At 38.4% G+C, this 23096-nt stretch overlaps 1 protein-coding gene across 1 annotated transcript; it reads left to right on the forward strand.

The window, feature by feature from the left end:
* Window positions 1-69: 69 nt before the first annotated feature.
* LOC121408280 (flap endonuclease 1-like) lies at window positions 70-22647 on the forward strand. Its single transcript, XM_041599686.1, has 11 exons — window positions 70-205; window positions 10912-11014; window positions 11462-11521; window positions 12779-12995; window positions 14485-14621; window positions 15234-15300; window positions 15729-15860; window positions 17454-17540; window positions 17909-17973; window positions 19112-19235; window positions 19888-22647. Exons 1-11 carry the CDS (start codon window positions 124-126, stop codon window positions 19954-19956), a joined length of 1143 nt encoding a protein of 380 aa, XP_041455620.1. The 5' UTR covers window positions 70-123; the 3' UTR covers window positions 19957-22647.
* Window positions 22648-23096: the final 449 nt, after the last annotated feature.

Consider the following 23096-nt stretch of genomic DNA (forward strand, 5'->3'; position numbering starts at 1 on the left):
GCCAGCGCCAGCTGATGCATGTGTTTCTGTGTGAAGATTGACTCTGTTCAGATTGTTCGTTAGAGGCTTAGTCATTAGTAGTGTTTAGACGAAGATCACATCGAAGGGCTAGATCTAATTAAGATGGGAATTCAAAACCTTTCAAGACTAATTGCTGACTGTGCTCCAGGAGCAGTGAAAGAGCATGAGTTTAAAAGTTATTTTGGTAAGACAAGAATCAGGTCTTTTGTCTAGACTAGTTGGCAGCCGTTTGTTTCGAGGAGTTTTTTTAACACTTTATTTATTTTTTTACTTTCTCCTCGACCTCTGTATTTGGATTTTGGTGAGTGGAGCCAACAGAGTTGCCCAGAGTTCAGCAGAAAAACCATTTTAACAGAGACTGAAGCTTTTGGTCTATATGACGATCAACTGTCTGACTGTCTGTGTTTTTGTTAGACCAAAAGCTGCCTTCGGTCTCTGTTATTGTATTGTCGTACTGTTACATAAAAGGCAGTGTATACAGCCACACGCGTGTGTCTTTACCATCCAGCCACACGCGTGTGGTTATATCCAGAACACCTATCTGTGGATACCGCCACACGCCGCCAGTAATAACAGTAAAACACGTACTGGTATGTAGGTCTGACCGTCTATATCACGATCAAAATAACCTCATTTCTTCATTAAATTCTTACATTCTAAACCCCTTTGATATCCTTAGATCGTTTCAATTTCATTCTCACCGTCTTCTCTCCTTGCTTTTCTTGTCTTGTTACAAACGGTCGTCTGTTTAACAGCAAATTCTCTTTTTCTACTTGTGTCGATTCTGGCTTCCTTCGCGGCGGCAGACCCATACAGCGTTAGCGCAGTGCAGTAGTAGACGCTGTATGGGTCTGCCGCCGCCGCGAAGGAAGCCAGAATCCCAGCACACAAGTCATGCATTACCCAACAGAGTCACAACAAGCACAGTCAATCACCGTAACACATATCGAAGTATAGGTGCTATCACTCACCAAAAAACCCGCCGAAATACAAATTTACGTCACTAAATTGATTTTTCTGTGCCATATTTCCAAAGCACGCGACGGATTAGTTCAGATTCAAAAGCGGGGTCCCCGAAAATGCACTAAAAATGAAGAAATCTGTGATCTTCCCCGAGTTTGCAAACTTCATTTTCTTGCTAATTTATGATGGTATCTTCAAAATTCCAATAGAAAACCTATTCAGAATTTTTTTCTTTCTTGCAGTTAGGGCGATATCGGACTTTGCAATTTTTTTGAAGTTGCGAGAGAGATCCCAAAGCAAATGAGAGCAAATCGCTCACCAATTTTGTGATTTTTTGCTATTCAGCAGCCATAAAAATAGTAAATATCAAGAAAATTGATGCTGCAACGAAAAAGGGAACATCAAAAAAGGAACATCACAATTTTTTTTTTTTTAGCCAATTTTTGAAAATAGTAAATATCAAAAATTTCCATGCGGCGGCCAAACTGGATGCGCGCGAGGACGATCAACTACTTTCTTTTTTTACTTGGCCTAATTGGCTCCACTCACCAAATACAAAGACCAAAGTTCTAGCTCAATCTGTACAGGGACTCAATGGCCAAATGTGTTTAGGCTTATGTATTAAGATGGTATAAAACGGAAGTGAAGTTGGGCAACAGCCGAAGTAATTCAGTGTTTTTTTCCCTTTTAAGTTTCCTACCCGTTTTGGTGCATTTCAGGCCAATAATATAACCTTGTTAATTGAATTAATTGAACTGAGCAAAGGGCGGGTGTACAGACCATGCTATCTATCAATGGGACCTTTGTCTTAAAGTTGAGAATTCATCAGGAGGTGGAGAGAGTGAAAGAGACATGGGGGAGAGAGAGGGTAAAGACTATAGAGATAAGGACAATCTCAATTTATCAAGACATGATTTGTCTTTGTCACGAGCGAAACTGCTCTAATTAACTTATTAATCTACAGGCTACTTAACCACCCTGAATAAAAGACCAAAGGATATTCAAGATATAAATGAAGTGATCAATTTAATGTCACAAAATATAATTAGTCGTTTACATTGAATCGTTGAGAACATAAGTATAATTGCAAACAGATATTCAATAAATCATTTCATATAGAGAAGGAGTATAATCATCATTGACTGTCCCAAGTTTATGGGAAGAGATTGATCTGGAAATAGGCCTTTAAATTATGTTACCGAAAATCTTGGAAAGTTTATCGATTGCTTGATCAAACCTTCAATCGGGTAAATGCGGAGTTCGAAAACAGAAGAGATCGACAAACCACGACGACTACGAAGATTGGACGATTATGACGAGGAACAAGTATGCCGATGATCGACGACGACGACGAAGAACACGACTGACGTCATCAGCGAAGAAGACACGTGTCCTTGAAGAACGAAGAACAAGAGTTGAGTTGAAGCTCTAACTTGGAAGAATTACGGTCGAGTCCGACGAACAATAGCTTCGGCTGACTGAAGTGAGTCATTCCCCTCGAATGACATTTTGACTCATGACCTGGACATAGAGGGTAGGTGCTACCCTGACCTACATTGACTCCACATTGACTCTGGGCTGACCCTAGGTTGACAGCCGTAATTCGGCATCGAGTAGAAAGGAACCTCCCCGCACTGGGTAGGGTGGCACACGCCCTTTTCCTTGGTTAGGAAACACCCCAAATTGGACCTTCTTCTCCGAAATCAAAAGTGAGAGTGAGCTGGCTTGGCTTTTCTTGCCAGCACACCAAACAGAAATATGAAACACAAAGAGTCTGTAATCCTATACACCTGTTAAACTATAGTCTACTTATTATGACAACCCAGACTGTTAAAATACCAGACAACCTATCATGCCTACAGTTTAGTTACTAAGGTATGCAGTCCACATCTGTACATGGAGTTTAACAAAAGAGTTTAACAAAACATGGACTTTAACAAAAGGGTTATCTAATTTTGAATAAGATCCTACAATTGCTCCCCAATTTCATGAAAATGCTCTGATTTTCTTCCAAAAACGAGTTAAATCTTATTCAAAGTAAAAATATATGATTTGCATGATAAATGTGAAATATTACTATGCTCACTATATAGCACCTACAGTAATTTACTCCATTTGTATAGGTGTATAAAGATTCGACTTAAATGTTTTCCAAATTTAAATCAAATTAAATCATTTTATTTCTGCAATACAATTTTCAATCTTATAAATTGCATGCATTTCAATGTTTTGGTGCATTTTTTTTTTTTTTACAACCTACTTAGAAAGTCTGCTCCTACGTTCTCGGAGCCGCGAATTGCCTCAATGCGGTAGCGAAATGGCTGGAGGGAAAGGGCCCACCTCATTACCCTACTGTTGATACATTTTGCTCGATTGAGGTATAGAAGTGGTTTGTGGTCTGTTTCAAGGACAAAGTCTGTACCTTCAAGGTAAACACGGAATTTACTTATTCCCCATACCAATCCGAGACATTCACGCTCAATAGTCGAGTAGGCTTGTTCACGCGGAAGAAGCTTGCGACTTGCATAAGCAACAGGCTGTTTCTCTCCATCATGCTCCTGAAGGAGTACAGCACCAAGCCCAGTAGAAGATGCATCCGTTCTTAAAATGAACTTCTTCTGAACATCAGGCAGACAAAGGATGGGGCTCTGGGTGAGACTTTCCTTCAAAACTTTGAAGGCTGCCTCCTCTTCAGCAGTCCATTTCAACTGGTTAGGCTCCCGATTCCTTGTCTTGTCTGTCAGACGCGATGCTTTCGACGCAAAATTTGGGATAAAGCGCCGGTAATAGCTGGCTAATCCGATGAATGCACGAAGCTGCTTCTTAGTGTCAGGCTTCTGAGCATCACGGATCTTCTCTACCTTATCCAACATGGGTTGGATCTTACCTGCTTGGACAATATGGCCTAAGAATTCTACCTTTGTGCAACCGAGTTGACACTTGCTGGGTCGAGCAGTGAGCCCTGCTGCTCGCAATCTTCCCAAAAGCTCATACAAGGTAGATATGTGTTCTGACCAAGTCGAAGTATGAATGAGAATGTCATCCAGATAATTGGTGACGTGCTTCATGTCTGCCAACAAAGACCTCATGACCCTGCTAAAAGTGGCAGGTGCATTGACCAAACCAAACGGCATGACACGAAACTGGAACAATCCACTTGGACTCTGAAAAGCTGTCTTGGCTTTGGCATCTTCTGACAAAGGGATTTGCCAGTAACCTTTGCTTAAGTCCACCTTAGAAAAGTAACAAGATCCAGAAAGACTAGCGAAGATTTCATCTGCACTTGGCAAAGGTTCTGCATCAAATATTGTGATGCGATTCAGTCTACGGAAATCTATACAGAAACGATTGCTGCCATCTGATTTCTTTACTATGACTATTGGGGACGAGTAAGGAGAATTTGACTTCTCTATCACTCCCATTTTGACCATCTTCTCTGTCTCATCCTGTATCACAGAACGAAGTGCATGTGGGACGGGATATGGTCTTTGTCGAATGGGATCAGCAGAAGTCAAACGAATAGAATGATTGCCTAAAAGGGTTTTACCTGGCACATCAGTCATCACATCCGGAAAATCCTCAAGTAGAGAACTAACTTCGTTTCTCTGTTGAGTCGACAAATCAGAACCAAGTTCAACATCATCAATGGTTTCCTGTGCTTCTAACACTGGGACACCTATCCTTATACTACTAGGGATAGAGGGAGTCTCTTGAATGCTATCATCATACCCATCTATAACTGAAGCTCCAACAACTACCTCTAAAGCTCCAGCAGAAGTGATATCTTCCTCAGACTTGTCAACAGACGAAGGAACATAGGGCCTTTCTGCCCGGTCAATGTATCTCTTTAAGAGATTAGCATGAAAGGTTTTCACCTTTCCGTTCATGTCGAGACGATAATCAAGATCACTCAATTTATGGACTACCTTGAAAGGACCCTTCCATTGTAATAGCAATTTGTTGTGATCTGATGGAAGGAGAAGCAGAACCTTATCTCCGGCAACAAATTTCCTAACCCTACTCTTGGCATTATAGTATCTCATATTTCGCGAGGTTGACTTACTTAACTCTTCCTGTGCTACTTCCATGGTACTCTCAAGCCTATCCTTAAGATCAACAATGTACTGATATGTAGTCTTCAATTCAGAATCATTTGCCTGACCACTCCAAAGTTCCTTAAGTATCTCAAGAGGACCTCGAACCTGTCTACCATATAAGAGTTCGAAAGGCGAGAAGCCAAGTGAAGCCTGAGGGCCTGATCTGTACGCAAACAGAACAGGAGCCAAGTACCGGTCCCAATCACTTGGACGGTCTGCACATACTCTCTTCAAGATCTGTTTAAGTGTTTGATTAAACCTCTCAACTAATCCGTTACAAGCGGGGTGGTAGGGTGTGGTTGTTAATTGTCGAATCGACAATAACCTCCCTACTTCTCGCATCATCTCCGAGGTAAATTGGGTACCACGATCCGATAGAATCTCTTGGGGAACCCCAACTCTACAAAAGACCTCTACCATAGCTTCAGCTACTGTACTAGTCTCAATGTTTGCCAACGCAACCGCCTCAGGATAGCAGGTTGCATAATCTACTATCGTGAGAATATACATGTTCTTTCTAGCAGTTACTGGTTTAATTGGGCCTACCAAATCGACAGCTACTCTAAGAAAAGGAACATCTATGACAGGCATCTTGCCTAGAGGGACCTTAGAAATTCTGCCCTTGGGGACTGTTCGCTGACAGATATCGCAAGACCTACAATACCGAGTAATATCTGCTTGGACTCCAGGCCAATAGAAATTAGCTAAAACCTTATCAGTTACTTTCTTTACACCTTGGTGACCCCCCATTATACTCTCATGAGCTAACTTCAACACAGCTTGCCTATAAGGTTTAGGAACAACTAACTGCCTAACTTCATTACCACTAAGCACAGACTTTGGTTGAAAAACCTGTGTAACAATCCACCATCAAAGACAAAATATGAACTATGTCCTGAAATTTCACTATCTTTACGATCTCTACTATTCAAACTAGCATACTCCATCGCTTTCTTTAGCGTTGGGTCAGCCATCTGAGCCTCTTTGATGTCTTCTGAAGAAACATCAGGTATGGCTGACGGAACCTTCAAAGTCGGACGTGGCCGCTGAGCTTCACGAACCTGAGCTCGAGTCTGAACTGCCATGTTCACATTTTCATGCGACTTGCATGGTTGACCAGGTTTCCAATCTGGAATTGGATCCTTCGCTGGTCTCACATTGTCAATTTCACCAAGAACTACGTCAAATACAGGCGTCTCTACGCACAAAGCTTCTACCTTGCCAACAAACCAAGGAGAATCAATGTTGACCCTAGCTATTGGGAACTTCCTAATTGTTTGGTCAAATAAGACACACCACTTAGACTGACCAGTAAACTGTTCTGGCAATACCAGTGACTTCTTCACGATTACACCTGAACAACCTGTATCCCTAAGGACGCTCACATCATGTGATTCAAGTTTCCCATTCCTAACTGGAAGCTTATCATGCCAACGACGCTTACAAGTAGCACACATACTAGTGACTTCCCTATGCCTTTCTATCTCTAGAATTTCTTTAGAAGGAGATTCAATATACTCAGCAGAAGACACTAAGAACTCTCCTAACTCTACACTATCAGTGATCTGAGTTTCCTGAGACCCAGAAGAACTACAAGTGGGACAACTACCTGATGTCTGTTTCCCTACTAAATCTTGAGTTTCTCTTAACTGATTCTTTTGGTTCCTACGCTTACCTATTGGTGGCTTCGGAGAACTAACTAAACTCGCGCCTTGGAGTCTAACATTACATTCTTGCACAAAATGACCCATTTTGTTGCAAACAAAGCATGGACCCTTCCTACGATGGCCTGATTGTTCACTCTTAGTCTTGTTCTCAGCAATTGGCGCATTGGATACCGCAGTATTACCCTTAGGTTTACTCTTATGGTTCAAGGGGGAATTCTTTTTAGGTACTCCAAAATGACCCCCATGTGCCTCAACAAATGTATCTGCCAGACCTGCCATCTCATCTGCAGATTTTGGTTTTCTTTCTTTTAGAAATAACGCTAGTGCTTGACCTCCTTTCTCTAAGACTTGCTGCATTAGAAGTAATTGTACAATACCATCATATGAGCGCTGAGCTTCAGACAATTCTATCCACTTATCTAAATAATGGGACAACCTTACAACAAACTGACTAGGAGTCTCTCCTACCTCGGGATTAGAAAATCTGAATTTCTTACGGAAATCATCTGCCGTGAGTTCAAATCTCTTCAACAAAGCATCCTTCAGTGTTGCATAATCTTTTGCCTGATCAGCTGACAACCTTGAGTACACATCTAACGACTTACCACGAAGTAAAGCACTAAGACTTATGGCCCAGCTAGTCTGCGGCCAACCCTGATTTTCAGCATAGCGTTCAAATCTATTAAGATACGCATCCATACTATCCTTTCCTTCCGTGAAAGGAGGGAGTTTAGGGGAAGGGGCCAAAGAACGACGGTCACCGTCACTACTTCCTACTTCGGAACTACTCTGGATACGAGCTAATTCAAGTTTCTTATCTAATAACATTCCCTCTTGTTTTTGTAACTCTAGCTGTTGTTGCCTATCTTCCCTAGCTGCATGTCGCTCATCTCGAGCTAATTTTTCTCTCTGTTCTACAAATGACAAAAGGTCTTGACCTGTAAACCCTAACTCTCTCCCAAACTCAAACAAATTTGAATCCATGGTTGATCCTAAACTGTTAGAAATAGATATGTTAGGTTAACAGACTCTTTGTTTAGAATTTGCCTTCTCTTACCAATATCCCAATGTCACTTGCTTGTGCCAGAAGCTTGCAACCACAGTGCGAGAGTTCCCGTCTCCTCGAACCGTCACAAATGTCACTGATCTGAAATACCTAATCAGAAGGGCAAAACAAATAAACACATCTCATGAACATACATGTTACACTCGCTAATTACAACATCAATAAGCCTTGAAAATTTATAGGAATATTACAGTTAACTATTTCCCTTCAACATGAGTAATCCTTGAATTTAACTAGGAATTTTACAGCTAAGTACCTCCCGGACAAGCCCCCAAATGTCACGAGCGAAACTGCTCTAATTAACTTATTAATCTACAGGCTACTTAACCACCCTGAATAAAAGACCAAAGGATATTCAAGATATAAATGAAGTGATCAATTTAATGTCACAAAATATAATTAGTCGTTTACATTGAATCGTTGAGAACATAAGTATAATTGCAAACAGATATTCAATAAATCATTTCATATAGAGAAGGAGTATAATCATCATTGACTGTCCCAAGTTTATGGGAAGAGATTGATCTGGAAATAGGCCTTTAAATTATGTTACCGAAAATCTTGGAAAGTTTATCGATTGCTTGATCAAACCTTCAATCGGGTAAATGCGGAGTTCGAAAACAGAAGAGATCGACAAACCACGACGACTACGAAGATTGGACGATTATGACGAGGAACAAGTATGCCGATGATCGACGACGACGACGAAGAACACGACTGACGTCATCAGCGAAGAAGACACGTGTCCTTGAAGAACGAAGAACAAGAGTTGAGTTGAAGCTCTAACTTGGAAGAATTACGGTCGAGTCCGACGAACAATAGCTTCGGCTGACTGAAGTGAGTCATTCCCCTCGAATGACATTTTGACTCATGACCTGGACATAGAGGGTAGGTGCTACCCTGACCTACATTGACTCCACATTGACTCTGGGCTGACCCTAGGTTGACAGCCGTAATTCGGCATCGAGTAGAAAGGAACCTCCCCGCACTGGGTAGGGTGGCACATGCCCTTTTCCTTGGTTAGGAAACACCCCAAATTGGACCTTCTTCTCCGAAATCAAAAGTGAGAGTGAGCTGGCTTGGCTTTTCTTGCCAGCACACCAAACAGAAATATGAAACACAAAGAGTCTGTAATCCTATACACCTGTTAAACTATAGTCTACTTATTATGACAACCCAGACTGTTAAAATACCAGACAACCTATCATGCCTACAGTTTAGTTACTAAGGTATGCAGTCCACATCTGTACATGGAGTTTAACAAAAGAGTTTAACAAAACATGGACTTTAACAAAAGGGTTATCTAATTTTGAATAAGATCCTACAGTCTTGGTTTATGAAGACATCCTTGTTTTCTGGGACAATGCCAATTTTGGACCAGCACCTCTAGCTCTACTATAAAAAACGCGAATTGTGCATGCGCAGGGATCGCGGCTCAAGAGACATATTCATGAGTTTCCTACAAAGATCTAATAAATGAAAATGCAAGTAGAGAACACATCCTGGGCTGGTATTCTGAAAATTGTCTTAACTTTTCTTGTAACTTTTTTTTAAGTCAGCAAGATAACAGCTTGCTAAAATCCTCTTAGATTGGTATTCTGAAAACTGTCTTATCTCCGTAAGGACATCCCCTATTTTATCTCTGATACGCCCAATCATTAAGCTTGTTAATATGCCTAGGTCCAGAGGCGTCGATCCTGGGGGGGCAGGGGGAGCGATCGCCCCACCAATGAAAATATTGGGGGGGCAAACATATCATTTTGCCCCCCCAATAATTCCGGATATGCATTAAAAAAAAACAAGATTGTAATGTTCAGCAAGCGAGATGGTGATACACAACTCGTTCTTTATTTTAAATCGTGCTCAAAATGTCCGCTTTTCAGATTGGAATATACAAATTTTCAGCTTGCGCTTCGCGCTCGCATCATTTCTGTAGCAAAAATCCATACTTTTCATGATTAGATAGGTGAATGTAAATGTCCCACTTTCAGTTCTAAGCCTCAAAAGAACTCCTGCTTCGATTTGCAATCATCTTTTCTTGGATATATATATCTTGTTCTTCATCAAAAACGTCCACTAAACTCATTTTTTCAGATCGAAATATCAAAATTTTCAGCTCTATTGTTCTTTTAGATACAAATCTTATCATTGGTACCAAATATGCTTAGAATATCAAGTTTTCAGGTCAGAATATAAGGAAATTTCAGCTCACTCTCGGCACTCGTACTATCTGTGTAGTGAGATATGTATCCTCCTCATGAGTTACTACAAACAGTCCTTAACAGGCACACTTTTCCTGTCAGTATACTAAAAAAAAAATCAGCTCGCGCTTCGCGCTCGCATTAATTTGTTTGTGAGATACGTGTCTGGGTCTCATGAGTCATATATATGTGTGTGTGTGGGTTGTGTGGGTGTTTTGTACGATCGATCGCCTTTGGAACATTAATGATTTTGCCCCCCCAATCTGAAAAATGGATCGACGCCCCTGCCTAGGTCAACCAATAGAAGCATCTCTTCTAAAAAATAATGGAGCTCATTGTTGATATGAGGTGTAATTTCCTTACGCCCCCAACGCTTATGCTTGTGCGCTTCAGTGCTAAAAATATACATGGCTCTTCTCAAAGACATATTTTCTCTGAAAATATCGTCTCGAACAACAATTTTTAGTTGCTGAAAAGTCTACCAATCCGTCGTTATAATGTCTTTGGAATATCTCGTTTTGTAAAACATGTTCTTGCGGGATGCAGCAAGAAATGATTATTGCAGATGGACAAATATCGCATGCAACAATAAATTACAAAAGCCGCTACCTCTTGTCTTTTGCAAGGAAGTTAACAGAACGCAAAGATAAGAGAATTATCAGAATGCCTTTTATCTTGATTCGTTATCTTGCGCAAAGGGATATTTATGCACTGTTTTTAACTGAATGCATTATTCTAGCTCTGACATCATATGCACTCAACGAAATTTACAAGGAAAGATACAGAATTTTCAGAATACAGATTTTATAGTAACTCTAAAGATACAAGAATATTTCTCTTAAGACAATTTTCAGAATACGGCCCCTGATATTAATTTCACATTATTTTTCCCTCAGGCCGTAAAGTTGCCATTGATGCTTCTATGTGCATTTACCAATTCTTGATTGCCGTTCGTCAGGATGGGTCTGTACTTACAAATGAAGAAGGTGAAACTACAAGGTAATATTTGATCCCTCATTCACTCTTGTTCAAAGTTTATCTAGATCTTTTTATGTGCACTCAAAATTATGTAGCAAAGATGCGAATAAAAATAACTTTAAAATTATATTTCACAACAGAATAAGTTTGCCCATAAAAAAATAGTAAGTCTAAGAGAATGTATATTTGACAACCCTCCCTCCATTAATTGATGACAAGTATTTTATACTTACCAGGTACCCACATCTCATATTACGAAAGTTTCACTGAAGATTTAAGTCTACCATGAAAGTGTTCAGGGGAAGGAGTACAATGAAAAATTCCTTATGTATCCCATCAGTGACATTGGTGGAAAGTTAATATAGAAGAACCAAATGGAAGGCATACAGATTACTTAAATATTCTTTCACATCCCACTAATTTTCATCATACAACTTTACCCACTTTTTTTTTCATTTTTATTTGCAGCCACCTTATGGGAATGTTTTATCGTACTATCAGGATGATTGAGAATGGAATGAAACCTTGGTAAGAATGATTCACCCACCACATAGAACCATCCTTCTCTTTTCTTACTTAGATGATTAATTTGCTCAAAGTAATAGTAAATAGTCATTTACCATTGATCTCCAGAGCCAGATACTTAATTGTTCATTCAAGTGATAAACCAAAGTCTGCTGCTTAATGCTTTATGATTCAAGGAATGAAAATAATCTTTAAGATCTGATTCGGATCATTAGGGGTCTACAATATCAATAGTATAGTATATGAACCTATGCTGTTCGAGGTTTAAAGGGGAATGGAATGTTAATAAATGGTTTGATTTCAAATCCTTGTTAGTGTAGTGGTTGTAAATTTGTAAAATTTTCAAAAATAAATAAATCCTCATCTCTTGTCCAATATTCCAAATTTCTCCTTTCAGCTTCTCTGATGTGTCAAGTTTCTTTAAACATTGTCATGTTTAGGCAGGATTGCCCTAAGAATGTCCTGATATAATATAGAAATTGAACTACCATGGAACTGTACAGTTTATTTTCACCTTTGACCCAGTAGGCCTACTCATTTGCTGGAATACTCCACAGAGAGTGGAGATTGTATAGGCAAGCAATAATCCAATGGCCTGTGTAATGGTCAAGTCCACCCCAGAACTATGTTTATTTGAATAAATAGGGAAAAAATCAAACTAGCATAATGCTGAAAATTTCATCAAAATCGACTGTAAATTAAGATAATTATGCCATTTTTTTTTAGTTTCGCTTATTTTTCTCAGAACGGTGATATACACAACTTGGTGACATGCAAATGAGACAAATGATTTCTTTTGTATTTTATTGTTTGAATTATACAATATTTAATTTTTTACATATTTGACAATAAGGAACAACTTGACAGAACCATATAGTATTAAATAATGCTAATCCACATATTCTGACAGGAATTTATCATTGTTTCACTTGACAATGAGGAGAAAAGGAGAATATTTCATATTTCATATGATGTAATACAAAAGAAATTGTGAGTGGATAACATCATCAGTTTCCTCATTTGCATACTGACCAGTATGTGCACATAACTGTTTTGTGAAATTAAGCGAAACTTTAAAATGGCATAACTTTCTTATTTTACATTCGATTTTGATGAAATTTTCAGTGTTATGCTTGTTGAATTTTCTCCTTTTTCAAATAAAATTTTTGTTGGGGTGGTCATATCTTTTAAGCACTGAGAGACATTGGTCCAGTGCTATAGTAAAGTGGAATAGTAGTATTATTATTTCTCACCCTTCAGCTATGTGTTCGATGGGAAGCCTCCCGAACTGAAATCTGGAGAACTGACAAAGAGGAGGGAGATGAGAGCAGAGGCCGAGAAGGAGCTGGAGAAGGCCAAGGAGCAAGGAGACCAGGAGAATGTTAATAAATTTGAGAGACGACTGGTGAAGGTTACCAAGCAACACAACGAGGAGTGTCAGCACCTCCTCAAGCTCATGGGTATCCCTTTTGTTAAGGTTAGTTCACAGATACCGTGTTTACATGTGATCTGCTTTTTCATAGCTTGTAAACGCGATTGACTTGCATCGGCTCTCGGTTCAGAATCGGCAATTCTGCACCACCAAAGTAGTAGGTTCAGAACCGCGAGGCGACGCAGAATCAGCTTTTTTACTACGTGTAAACAGAGAGCCGATTCTGCATCGGCAATTGGTGCGCATTTCATTTACTTTACCATTGTGATGTAATTGTAAGGGCACGGATCTAGCGTTGTCTTTATTATGACGTACGTATATTGTTGGTGTGCTTATTTCAGGTTTTTGACACCCGAGTTGATTCTGCACCGCAAGCTGTAAATGCGGTGCAAGATTAACTAAAAGCCGATCCTGCATCAGCTTTTGGTTCTGAACCAAAAGCCGATCACATGTTAACACAGTAAGAGTCAAAGAACCGGACACACATGCATCAGGTTTGAGGCCGCCTCCGACCCCGGCTTTGAAGCCACCTTCATGTCTGCACTTTGAATGGTTATACACATATGTGCAAAGTGATCTCAAGCCACCTCAACATCATTATTCCCCTTATGCACATAAAGCTGGCTCCAAGTTGCCTATTCAGGTGACACGAGCAGGACATGAGTTGTCATGTCAAAATTTTCTGTAGTTCGTTAGCAATGAGTATTGCTCGCTATTTATAGTTCGGTAGTCAAGCCGGCCTGAGTTCACTTGGGGATGAAACACACACCAATTGCAGGACTAAATCGGCATGAAGGTGCCTGTAAACCACATACAAATGTGACTCAAATGTGACTCAGTCCGAGCCAGTGTCAGTCCGGCAATCAAAAAAGGAGACAGTTAACTTTCAGTGTATTTGTATCACCACCCCAAGATGCTTTTAACATCAGTTTTTATAAATAAAAAGTTCAAATATGATATTGGCTTTTACAGATTTTCATCAGCTCAGTACTAGTAGTCTCCTTTGTTATGATTGGTTTATAGAGCCAAAGATGCTACATCAGCTTCTAAAAACTAATGAATTTCAAAATGAAAATTAGAACTGTCAAAATGTTTACATTGCAGTGTAGTAGTTTCTCTTGTTTTAGGTGCTTGTTAGAGTGTTTCATATTAATAGTTAAATTAATGAATTCCGTTGAATTAATCAAGGAATTAATGTTATTTCAATTTCAAATTCATTTGAGGATGGTGACATTTTAATAATTTTTATCAATAACTTGTAGCTTTTGAGCCCTGTTACTGTGGTATTTACCATGATCTCATGGTGTAGAAGCTCTTTATGAAACTGCCCCGGCATGGACAAGGCTGACATAAACTCATTGCTGACTAGAACAGGATGGTTCCCCAACGAAACCTATGGGAATTACACAGTTTGATAGTCAATGTGTTAACACATACTAGAACTGGATGGTCTCTCTATACCAAACCTTTGGGTATTACAGGACTTGGTAATCAGAGGGTTATCTGTACGAATTGTATTCCACAATCCATCCAGGCTCCGGGAGAAGCAGAAGCACAATGCTGTGAACTTGTGAAGAAAGGCAAAGTGTATGGGGTAGGAACGGAAGACATGGATGCGTTGACGTTTGGTGGCAATGTCCTACTCAGACATCTAACAGCCAGTGAAGCAAGGTACTAGCACAATAATCAAAGCCTATAGATCTTTAGTTTTGGTAAATCCCCCCCCCCAAACTGCTTTTCACTATTTTGTTTCATTACTAGATTATATTAATGCATGTGCCTCAAAATTGTTGTGGTGTGAAGGATATATATATATATAGCATGTATAAAAAACTAAAAATAGGTTTTATCAGATAAATTCTCAGATTTTACGTTGAAATTTAAATCAGTTGGGTGCCCAAACAAAATAGAACATCTGTGTATCTTTGTAAAACACCTATTATGATAATAATAATATAGGTATATTTACCCAGGGAAGCCACTTCAGTTCTGAAAACTGTTCTCCAGCGGGACCTGCTATTATTATTACCCAGGCGCTCAAGCATTCAAGGAATTTCTTTCACCTCACCTGGGTTGAGTGCAGCACAATCAGGGGTGTGAGAGTTCAGCTTTTTATCTGATTTCAGATTTTTTTGTTTTGATTTTCAGCTTAATTTCAGCTTATTTTGGACTTTCCTCTGTACAAAAAGAATTGGAGCTCTTTTTATTTCACTTTTTCAATACTTTCAATAATCTTTCTTTCTTTTCTAAAACTAAAATATCCTGTCTTCTAATTCCTGATAGGAAATTGCCTGTTCAAGAGTTCAACTACCAGAGAGTTTTAGAGGGTCTCGGCATGGACAGACAACAGGTAAGATGGATATTAAAATGACTTTAGTAGACTCATTGGCCTGTATTCTGAACTTTAAACTCTGGTCTAAAGTTGCAATGTAACTATGGAAAGCCAAACTGTGACAGGTATCTCTCACAGTATAAGATCAATTAATCAGCTCTTTTGGCACTCGAATCATTCATAATTGTCAAGTAATAATGACTAAATTTTTTTTTTCACTTTTTAAAGCATTCAATCAAATTAAAGTATTTCAGTAGCTTTAAACTTTTATTGCAAATTGGTTATCATAGGATGTTTCATGCAATGGCCCCAGATCCATGTCTGTTGCTGACTACTTAGAAAGCACGGTTAACTTTGAAGTTCAATCCTTTAACCGTTTATATCATAGATTATGCTTGCGTTGCAACCATCTTGAACCGTTTCATTCATTTTTTGTCTCTCATTAGTTCATTGATCTGTGTATACTGATGGGCTGTGATTACTGTGGTACTATCAGAGGTATTGGTATGAAGCGAGCCTACGAACTCATAAAGACGCATGGCAACATTGAGACAATCCTACAGAAGATAGACCAAAATGTGAGTAGAGTTTGAAAAGTTGGATTACGAAAAGGTTGAAGACCGATAGCATATTAACCTTCACTGGTGTGTTGGCTTCATTAGTAGCACGTCCGCCTCACTACTTTGGTGTCGGGAGTTCAAGTCTCGGCCGCATTAGACCAAAAGACGTTACAGGATGGGAGTTGCTGCTACCCTTGTTTGGCATTCAACGATTCAAGGGATAGAGTAACGTTGGTCTGGTGGTGCACAGTGGCTGCTAAGCCCACGATCAAGTGGACATAATTAATATTTGGAGCATTTCTACTTTTGATAATAAATTATGGATTATTATTATTAAATCTGTATATTCATGGTTAACAAAATAGAGGTATGTGGTATTTATAATTGGACTGTGTTTATGTGCTGTGATCACCAATTACCTTTGGTGTGATGCTTATGATTACTATTTGAAAGTGGAGATGAGCTCTTAACTGTGATATGTCAAAGATTTCATTTGGAGGCATAAAGAGCATTGCCCATATATGTGTGATGTAAATTTCATAATGGCTATAATGTTTGTGTTTTATTAATTATAGTTGAATTTTTTTAGTGAAAGGTGGTAGAGTATGCAGTATTAGCCAAATTACAAAATCTTCTCAATTAAATTTGTATTTAATAGCCCGTATTCTGAAGTCGGGTTCGACTTAAACTCGGGTTTAAAGTTTTGGTTTAAGTATTCACAAAGGTGGTTTTGAAAACCCACAGTTGAGTCCATGGTTTATGCAGATTTACTATATAAATTACGCTTAATTGTCTGCATATCGGGCGCGTATATAAAAAATTCCAATACGGATGCACACTTTTGTCACAGGTGCCAAATTGACACCTGTTGCCATGGTTAAGTACGCTATTTTAATCATGAGTCCACTGTTTTGAATTAATGAGTCCACAGCAACTGTGGGCTTTCAAAAGCACCTTTGTGAATTTGGGCCATTGAGGTAAATAGCTGTTTTTATTTTTCATAATGAGAGTTGCATTATATCTATAGGTGTGTTGGAAAATTTACTATAGAGCATCTGAGTAGATTCCACTGTACATAGATTGAATGCAGGAAACTTTTGAGGCTCCAATAAATAACTGACCAATCAGAAACATGTCCTTGATGTAACTGTCCTACTATGAGAGACCACTGATAAAAATTACTAGAGGCAAATTACAGAGTATAGACTTCTTTTTGCTTGCCTGGGGCCCATCTTACAAAGAATCGTGATTGGTCTGATCAATCGAAACGACCAAAAGCCAGCAAAGTCAACGTATGAAATGCACGTTTGCTCAAAAATTTCTCTACATATTAATGTATATCCATAAATTCATTGATTACTTGACATTTTGGTGTGTTCTCCTTTGTTTACCAAGGACTTTTTTGCAAATTTCCTGTATAAAGAACTATGACACTGGTGGATTTCCATAGAGTTATGATGATTGGATCAATCGTAACTCTTTGTAAGACGGCCCAGAACAGTTATCTGTCACATGGGAACCTTTAACTGAACGTGGGTCCAAATTGACTCTTATAAATTACTCTGTCACTTTAGTAGGGAGGGATTCATCTTATTTGATTTTCATTTTCAGAAATACCCTCCCCCAGAGGACTGGCTTTTCAAGGAAGCAAGAGAACTCTTCCTTTCTCCGGACATCACTCCTGCTGAAGAATTGGATGTAAGAAATATTAAATGTTATGAAAAAAAAGTATGATTTCTAAGAGATAAAATGGTCAGCCATTTCTGCCCTTCTGCAGGAATGAATGGTTTTGAAAATCTTGTATTGAGTAGAATATTTCAAGAGGGATATTAAAGAAGAGGTTGGATTTTAGTAGATGTGTAGCTAAAGGGGCAGGATTTGAAATGGGGGGCAGCATTAAAGGGGGTAGGGGCCACTCCCCCTTCCCTCTCTCAGATCATTCTTATATAATGACAAAAATAGAGGAAACACCTGTATTCAATTTTCTTTCTTTCAAATATTTGATATCATTTTGTTATTGGGAAAGTCTATCAAAGTACAACCATTATTTTCTTTTGTCTTTGTAGCTCAAGTGGACAGCACCTGATGAAGAAGCTCTCATTTCATTTATGTGTACAGAGAAAGGGTTCAAGTAAGTTTCAAACATTTCCTTTAATGGTCTTAGTGCATGAATCAGTGCACTGGCACTGGTCCGACGGTCGCAGACCGGCAAAAATTGCTGTCGGGCCAGTAACTTTTCAGAAATAGCCAGATTTACTGGTCTGACATGACCAGTGAGATTGTATCTAAACTGAAAAAAAAAATTCTCCTTTGTAAATTATAAGAATGGCTCTGGTACCTAAAAAAAATGGCTCTCATGAATAATGTTGTGTATGTGTACTTCTCGGTTGTTTGTTTTGTTGTGTTTTTTTTTTGGGGGGGTAACAATAAGCATTAAAAGACAGCAAAATAAACTTAGTCTTTTTTTATATTTTGCTATATTATTTAGGACCAGTAAATTTTAGGTTCGGTCTAGTAAACAATGGAAAAACTGGGTATGTACTGGTCCGACATGATGAGGTCGGACAAGTAGAAAAAAAGAGGGTTAGTGTGGCGCCCTGCATAAGTCCTGGTAGCATAAACTACAAGTTTCCCCCAGCAAGTCCAAGCTAATCACTATTGATCATATCATCATACCTGCCAACATGTAGAAATGCAAAATCTAGAGAACCAATGGCCAGGGGTCTAGGGGCTGACTAAGCCCCTAGCGGAGTCCAGAGCCCCATGCAGGGTTCAAGAAGGTAGTTCCCCCTTAAATTCCTATATGTTATCAACTTTAAACGACTTTTGGTTGTGAATGGGTCTATAGCAATTTTTTTAATCTATGAGCTTTCCGTACTCATACCTCCTGAATTCATATTATATTTGTTTAATTTGACAACCTTTTTGAAAGTGTAAAGCTGTTGAGATACAGCATATGAGCTATAGCATATTTCATAACAAGGGCAAAGGGATATTCAGCTAATATAATCTAAAGCAAATTACACTTACTTTGATATGTAATTTTGTATATGTATTTGTGACGTACAGTAAGGGTAGAAGGAGGAATGGATACAAAAAATTGAACATAATCCTAAATCATTTCATATTTACATTATTTTTATTTGTGATGCAAAGCGAGTACAGAGGGAGGAATGGATGTATAAAGAAACTGATTAAAGCTCATTTAAACATCTTAATCCATTTTAATCCATTTTAGGTTTAACTTTGTCATTTTTTGTGATGTATAGTGAGGACAGGATGAGGAATGGATGCAAGAAATTAATTAAAGCAAGAACAGGAGCAACTCAGGGAAGGTTGGATTCATTTTTTGCCCCCAAACCTTCTGCATCACCGGCGGGTGGTAAGAGAAAGGTATGTATAATTATCATCGCATAAAACACCCCTAATTAAAGCCTTGTACCTGTAAGTTGCAGCAATAATTTGTTGGCTTTCCACAAGAAGGAACTTCGGGGTAATTTAAACGATTATGTTTATGCCCCCGGAGACTAAGTCCAGAGGGGGCATTAAGTGTTGCCCCTGTCCGTCTGTCCCCCCACTTGGTTATCACACAATAACTCGAAAAAAATTTAATGGATTTAAAAAAATTTTGGTGTGTCGGTAGATGACACCAAAATACAGGCTAAGTTCGAAAGTCCGCAGGTCAAAGGTCATAGCTCATTAAATATGCAAGTTGGTTTCCGCATGATAACTTGTGAAATATTCAACAGATTAAAAAAAAAAATTGTATTGAATTATAAGAATTGCCCAACTATGTGTATTACTGTACATTGATTTTGTTTTCTTGTAACTTCTGAAATAAACCGTTGATTTATAATATGATCCCTTAAGAGAATAATTTAATTACCAAGGTTAATTTTTTGCTGTCTTGTACCCCTCTCTTTCTTCATTTCCTTTCTATTCCCCCCTCTGCATCCCTTTTGCCTTCCTCTCCCATGCACTCTTTCTCTGTCCTTGCTTTCTCTCATTTCCCCTTTACTCTCCTCCCCCCCCCCCCCATCTCCAGTCTGAACCATTAAAGGGAGCAGCACAGAAGAAGGCCAAGAAAGCTGGAGGAAAATTCAAAGCAAAATAGAAGATCCGATGAGCAAACCTTCCTTCTAGTCCAAGTATCAGAGAATTCATGCTGTCAAATTTCTACAGCCCACCAATTTCTGACTTGTAAAAAGGACCATGTTTGAGGTCCACAAGACATAATCACAGAGTAATCTATGTTCTTTGAAAGCATGTTTGCAAGGAGTAATCTGCAGTTGATGGAACAGATCTCAGGTGCTTGAAATATTAAGATGAATTCTTGATGGCCTTAACACTATTCTGTGGTCAGGGGAGCATTTCATAAAACAAATAAGGCAGTGACTTTCACCGACTAGTGTTATAAGCTACTGAAAATCATTAGACCCGATTGGCTTAGAGCAATTTTGTCATGGTAAACACTGTCAGGGTGTTTTATGAAACACTCCTAGTGTTGATTTGATAAAAAAAAATTAACTCCCCTCAACCTGGTAACCATTAGAAATAAATTCTAATCAACTATTATGTATCTATCACCTTGAATCCAGAAGCATGTATTGTCATATTCTTTTGCATACGATTGCGACTAAGTGGTCCAAAATGTCCTATGCGGATTCACGCTTTTGTCAGTGTGCAAAATTGATGTCTGTTGCCATGGTTGAGAGTCCAGTCTAAAACTGGGGGCTCGAGAATGAAATAGCATACTGAAATATGGCAAGAGGCGTCAATTTAGCTCACTGACATCAGCACTGGACATTTTGTTAACATTTGTGGTAAATTAAGCGCAATTTATACAGGAAATCTGCATGAACCATGGGTTCAGCCGAAGGTTTTCAAAACAACCTTTGTGAATTCAGGCCAACGAGTTTCTGCTATGAACATCTCAATTCTGTTTATGAGGAGGTAAGGTTTTGGATGTGATCAGCTAACCAAAACTCAAGGTTTCCTCTGTTTGGCATTTTATTTACAGTTGCCAAGCAATTTGAAAATCACTGAAAAGCAGTAAATCAGGGTGGCACTATCAATTTAAATTTTCTGTCACAATATTAAGATGACATGGGATAATTTCGGCTCTATTGAGACAATAACCATTCCCAAATTTGGGAAGCATGGTAAAAGATTTTACTCGGGTACAGACAGGTAATTTGCAGCTACATGTATACGCTTGAAAGTCCAAATTGAAAGTGTTGCATTAAAACATACCACTGCAGACAAATAAAGCAGCTAATCCAATTTCTACAAACTATTTAGAAATTTGATTCTTCTTTATAACTTAATATGTTACAATATTGCATAAGTGTGGTGTACATGAATATAAAAGGTCTAATTTACACTTTGTTCAGAATAATATTTAGATATTAAATACAATCAATCGAACTGTGTTGAAGACTGACATTGTAGAAGACTCATTTGATTGGATGAATACTAGAAACAATTTTAGGTATAATTAATTGTACCAAATTACAAAGTCTTTAGTCATTTGCTAGTATAAGCAAAAATTTGCTTCCGTACAGAAGACCATTGAATGGAAGAATTCAATTACAAAGTAATAATCAGATAACTACGACATTCTGGAATTGTCGAATCATGGAAATTTCAAACTTAATATGTATATTCTGTTCTACTTTGACAAAAAGAAGCAACAAAAAACAAATTTTGTGTAAATGAGCAGAATGTGTCTTGTCATTTACTAACATGCCAAATTGCCATTAGCAGGGTGGAAATTTGGCCTGGAATTAATCATAAATGATACATAAAATGTAGTGTCACTTGCTTGCCTTTTTTAAAGGAGCCCACTATTATTTGTTGCTATATTAAACAATCTTCCAATTTTATGTATGAGAAAATGAAGTCACATTGTAGATATTTAATGGCAGAGGAGCCATGAACATAGTCCTCAGTCCTGTTGAGGAATTGGTAACATACTACCGGGGCAGTATGGCATCCAGAAGCCTTGTTAAAATGAACAATAAAAAAATGCATTTAAAGTATCACCGCGTAGCTGTAATATAGAATTGCTTATACATGTATTTTTAAGTATTTGAATGGAACTACTCACACGGATGCATGTTTCCTATTAAGAGGTACTAAAGATGGGTCATTTGAAAGTCATGAATTCTAGACCATGTTTTAAACTTATTTTTGTCTATTATGTAAATAAATCAATTTACAAGCATACCAATGTTTTATTTTGATATTGTTTGTGTACCTCATAGCATTATTGATTTGTTGAATAACCTTTTGTTACATATCTTTATTGATGGTTGGTTCTTTTTAAAATTTGAGAAAATTAGAATGAGCTGCTCTCCCGTGTGTTGTGCAAGATATTTTTTTCCAAAAATGGTTTTTACCCTCTACAATGGCAGTTTATGGCAGAAAATGGAGGAGCGCAGCTGGAAAGTGACATAATAATAATAAAGATTCACAATTCTGTTATTCTTTGATTGGCTTTTCCATCAATCTGATTCTCTATAGATTTTCTGCATTAGAAAACAAATAGACACCGGGAGGCCATTTTACAAAGCTGATCATAAGTTAAGAGCAACTTTAAGAATGACTAGTGATCCTTTCTTGTGGAAAATGATATTGACCATTAAATGTTCATTGGTGATCATTTAGAGCGTAAGAAAGGTTCACCAGTTATTCTTAAAGTCACTCTTAACTTACGAACAGCTTTATCATGATGAAACACCCCACCAGGGCCCGTAACACAAAGCTAATAGCAATGATCGTAGAACATTTTTCTATGTTTGATTGCATTGACTTCAATGTACAAATCTATCGTGAAATCAAGCGTATGATTAATTGCTCACTTTTGTGTCAAGGGACACAGAGTGGACATGCCCTCTAAATAGGCAGTGATTCAAAGGGGAGACTTTGGTACAAGTTTGATGAGAATCAATACATTTCTTATGGTGGAAACTGACTTGTATTCCATGATTTTACATCCTTTATCTAAAGAAAGGTTAGACACAAATCACTTCTCGTTGTGGATCTACTAACCGAGAATGTCTCGATAAAAAACTGTTTGAAGAAAAGACAAGATGCTGAAAACGGTGCTACATAAGCACTTGCCCAATTGCTTGGGGCAAGTAAAGGCTAAAGTCAGGCAAGTCTTTTGAAGTAAAGACTACTTGCCCAAATTGGGCAAGCAAAATTCTAGTAGTAGAATGACCAAATTAGGGTTGATATGAAATATTGACC

Source organism: Lytechinus variegatus, chromosome 2 (assembly GCF_018143015.1).
Source record: "Lytechinus variegatus isolate NC3 chromosome 2, Lvar_3.0, whole genome shotgun sequence".
Taxonomy (NCBI): domain Eukaryota; kingdom Metazoa; phylum Echinodermata; class Echinoidea; order Temnopleuroida; family Toxopneustidae; genus Lytechinus; species Lytechinus variegatus.

Excerpts from the sequence above, each read along its gene's own strand:
- LOC121408280 (XM_041599686.1), top strand. The coding sequence starts at position 124 with ATGGGAATTCAAAACCTTTCAAGACTAATTGCTGACTGTGCTCCAGGA. Across the intron at positions 17,541-17,908 it reads CTCCTGCTGAAGAATTGGAT|CTCAAGTGGACAGCACCTGA; the intron begins GTAAGAAATATT and ends TTGTCTTTGTAG. Across the intron at positions 17,974-19,111 it reads TGTACAGAGAAAGGGTTCAA|TGAGGACAGGATGAGGAATG; the intron begins GTAAGTTTCAAA and ends TGTGATGTATAG.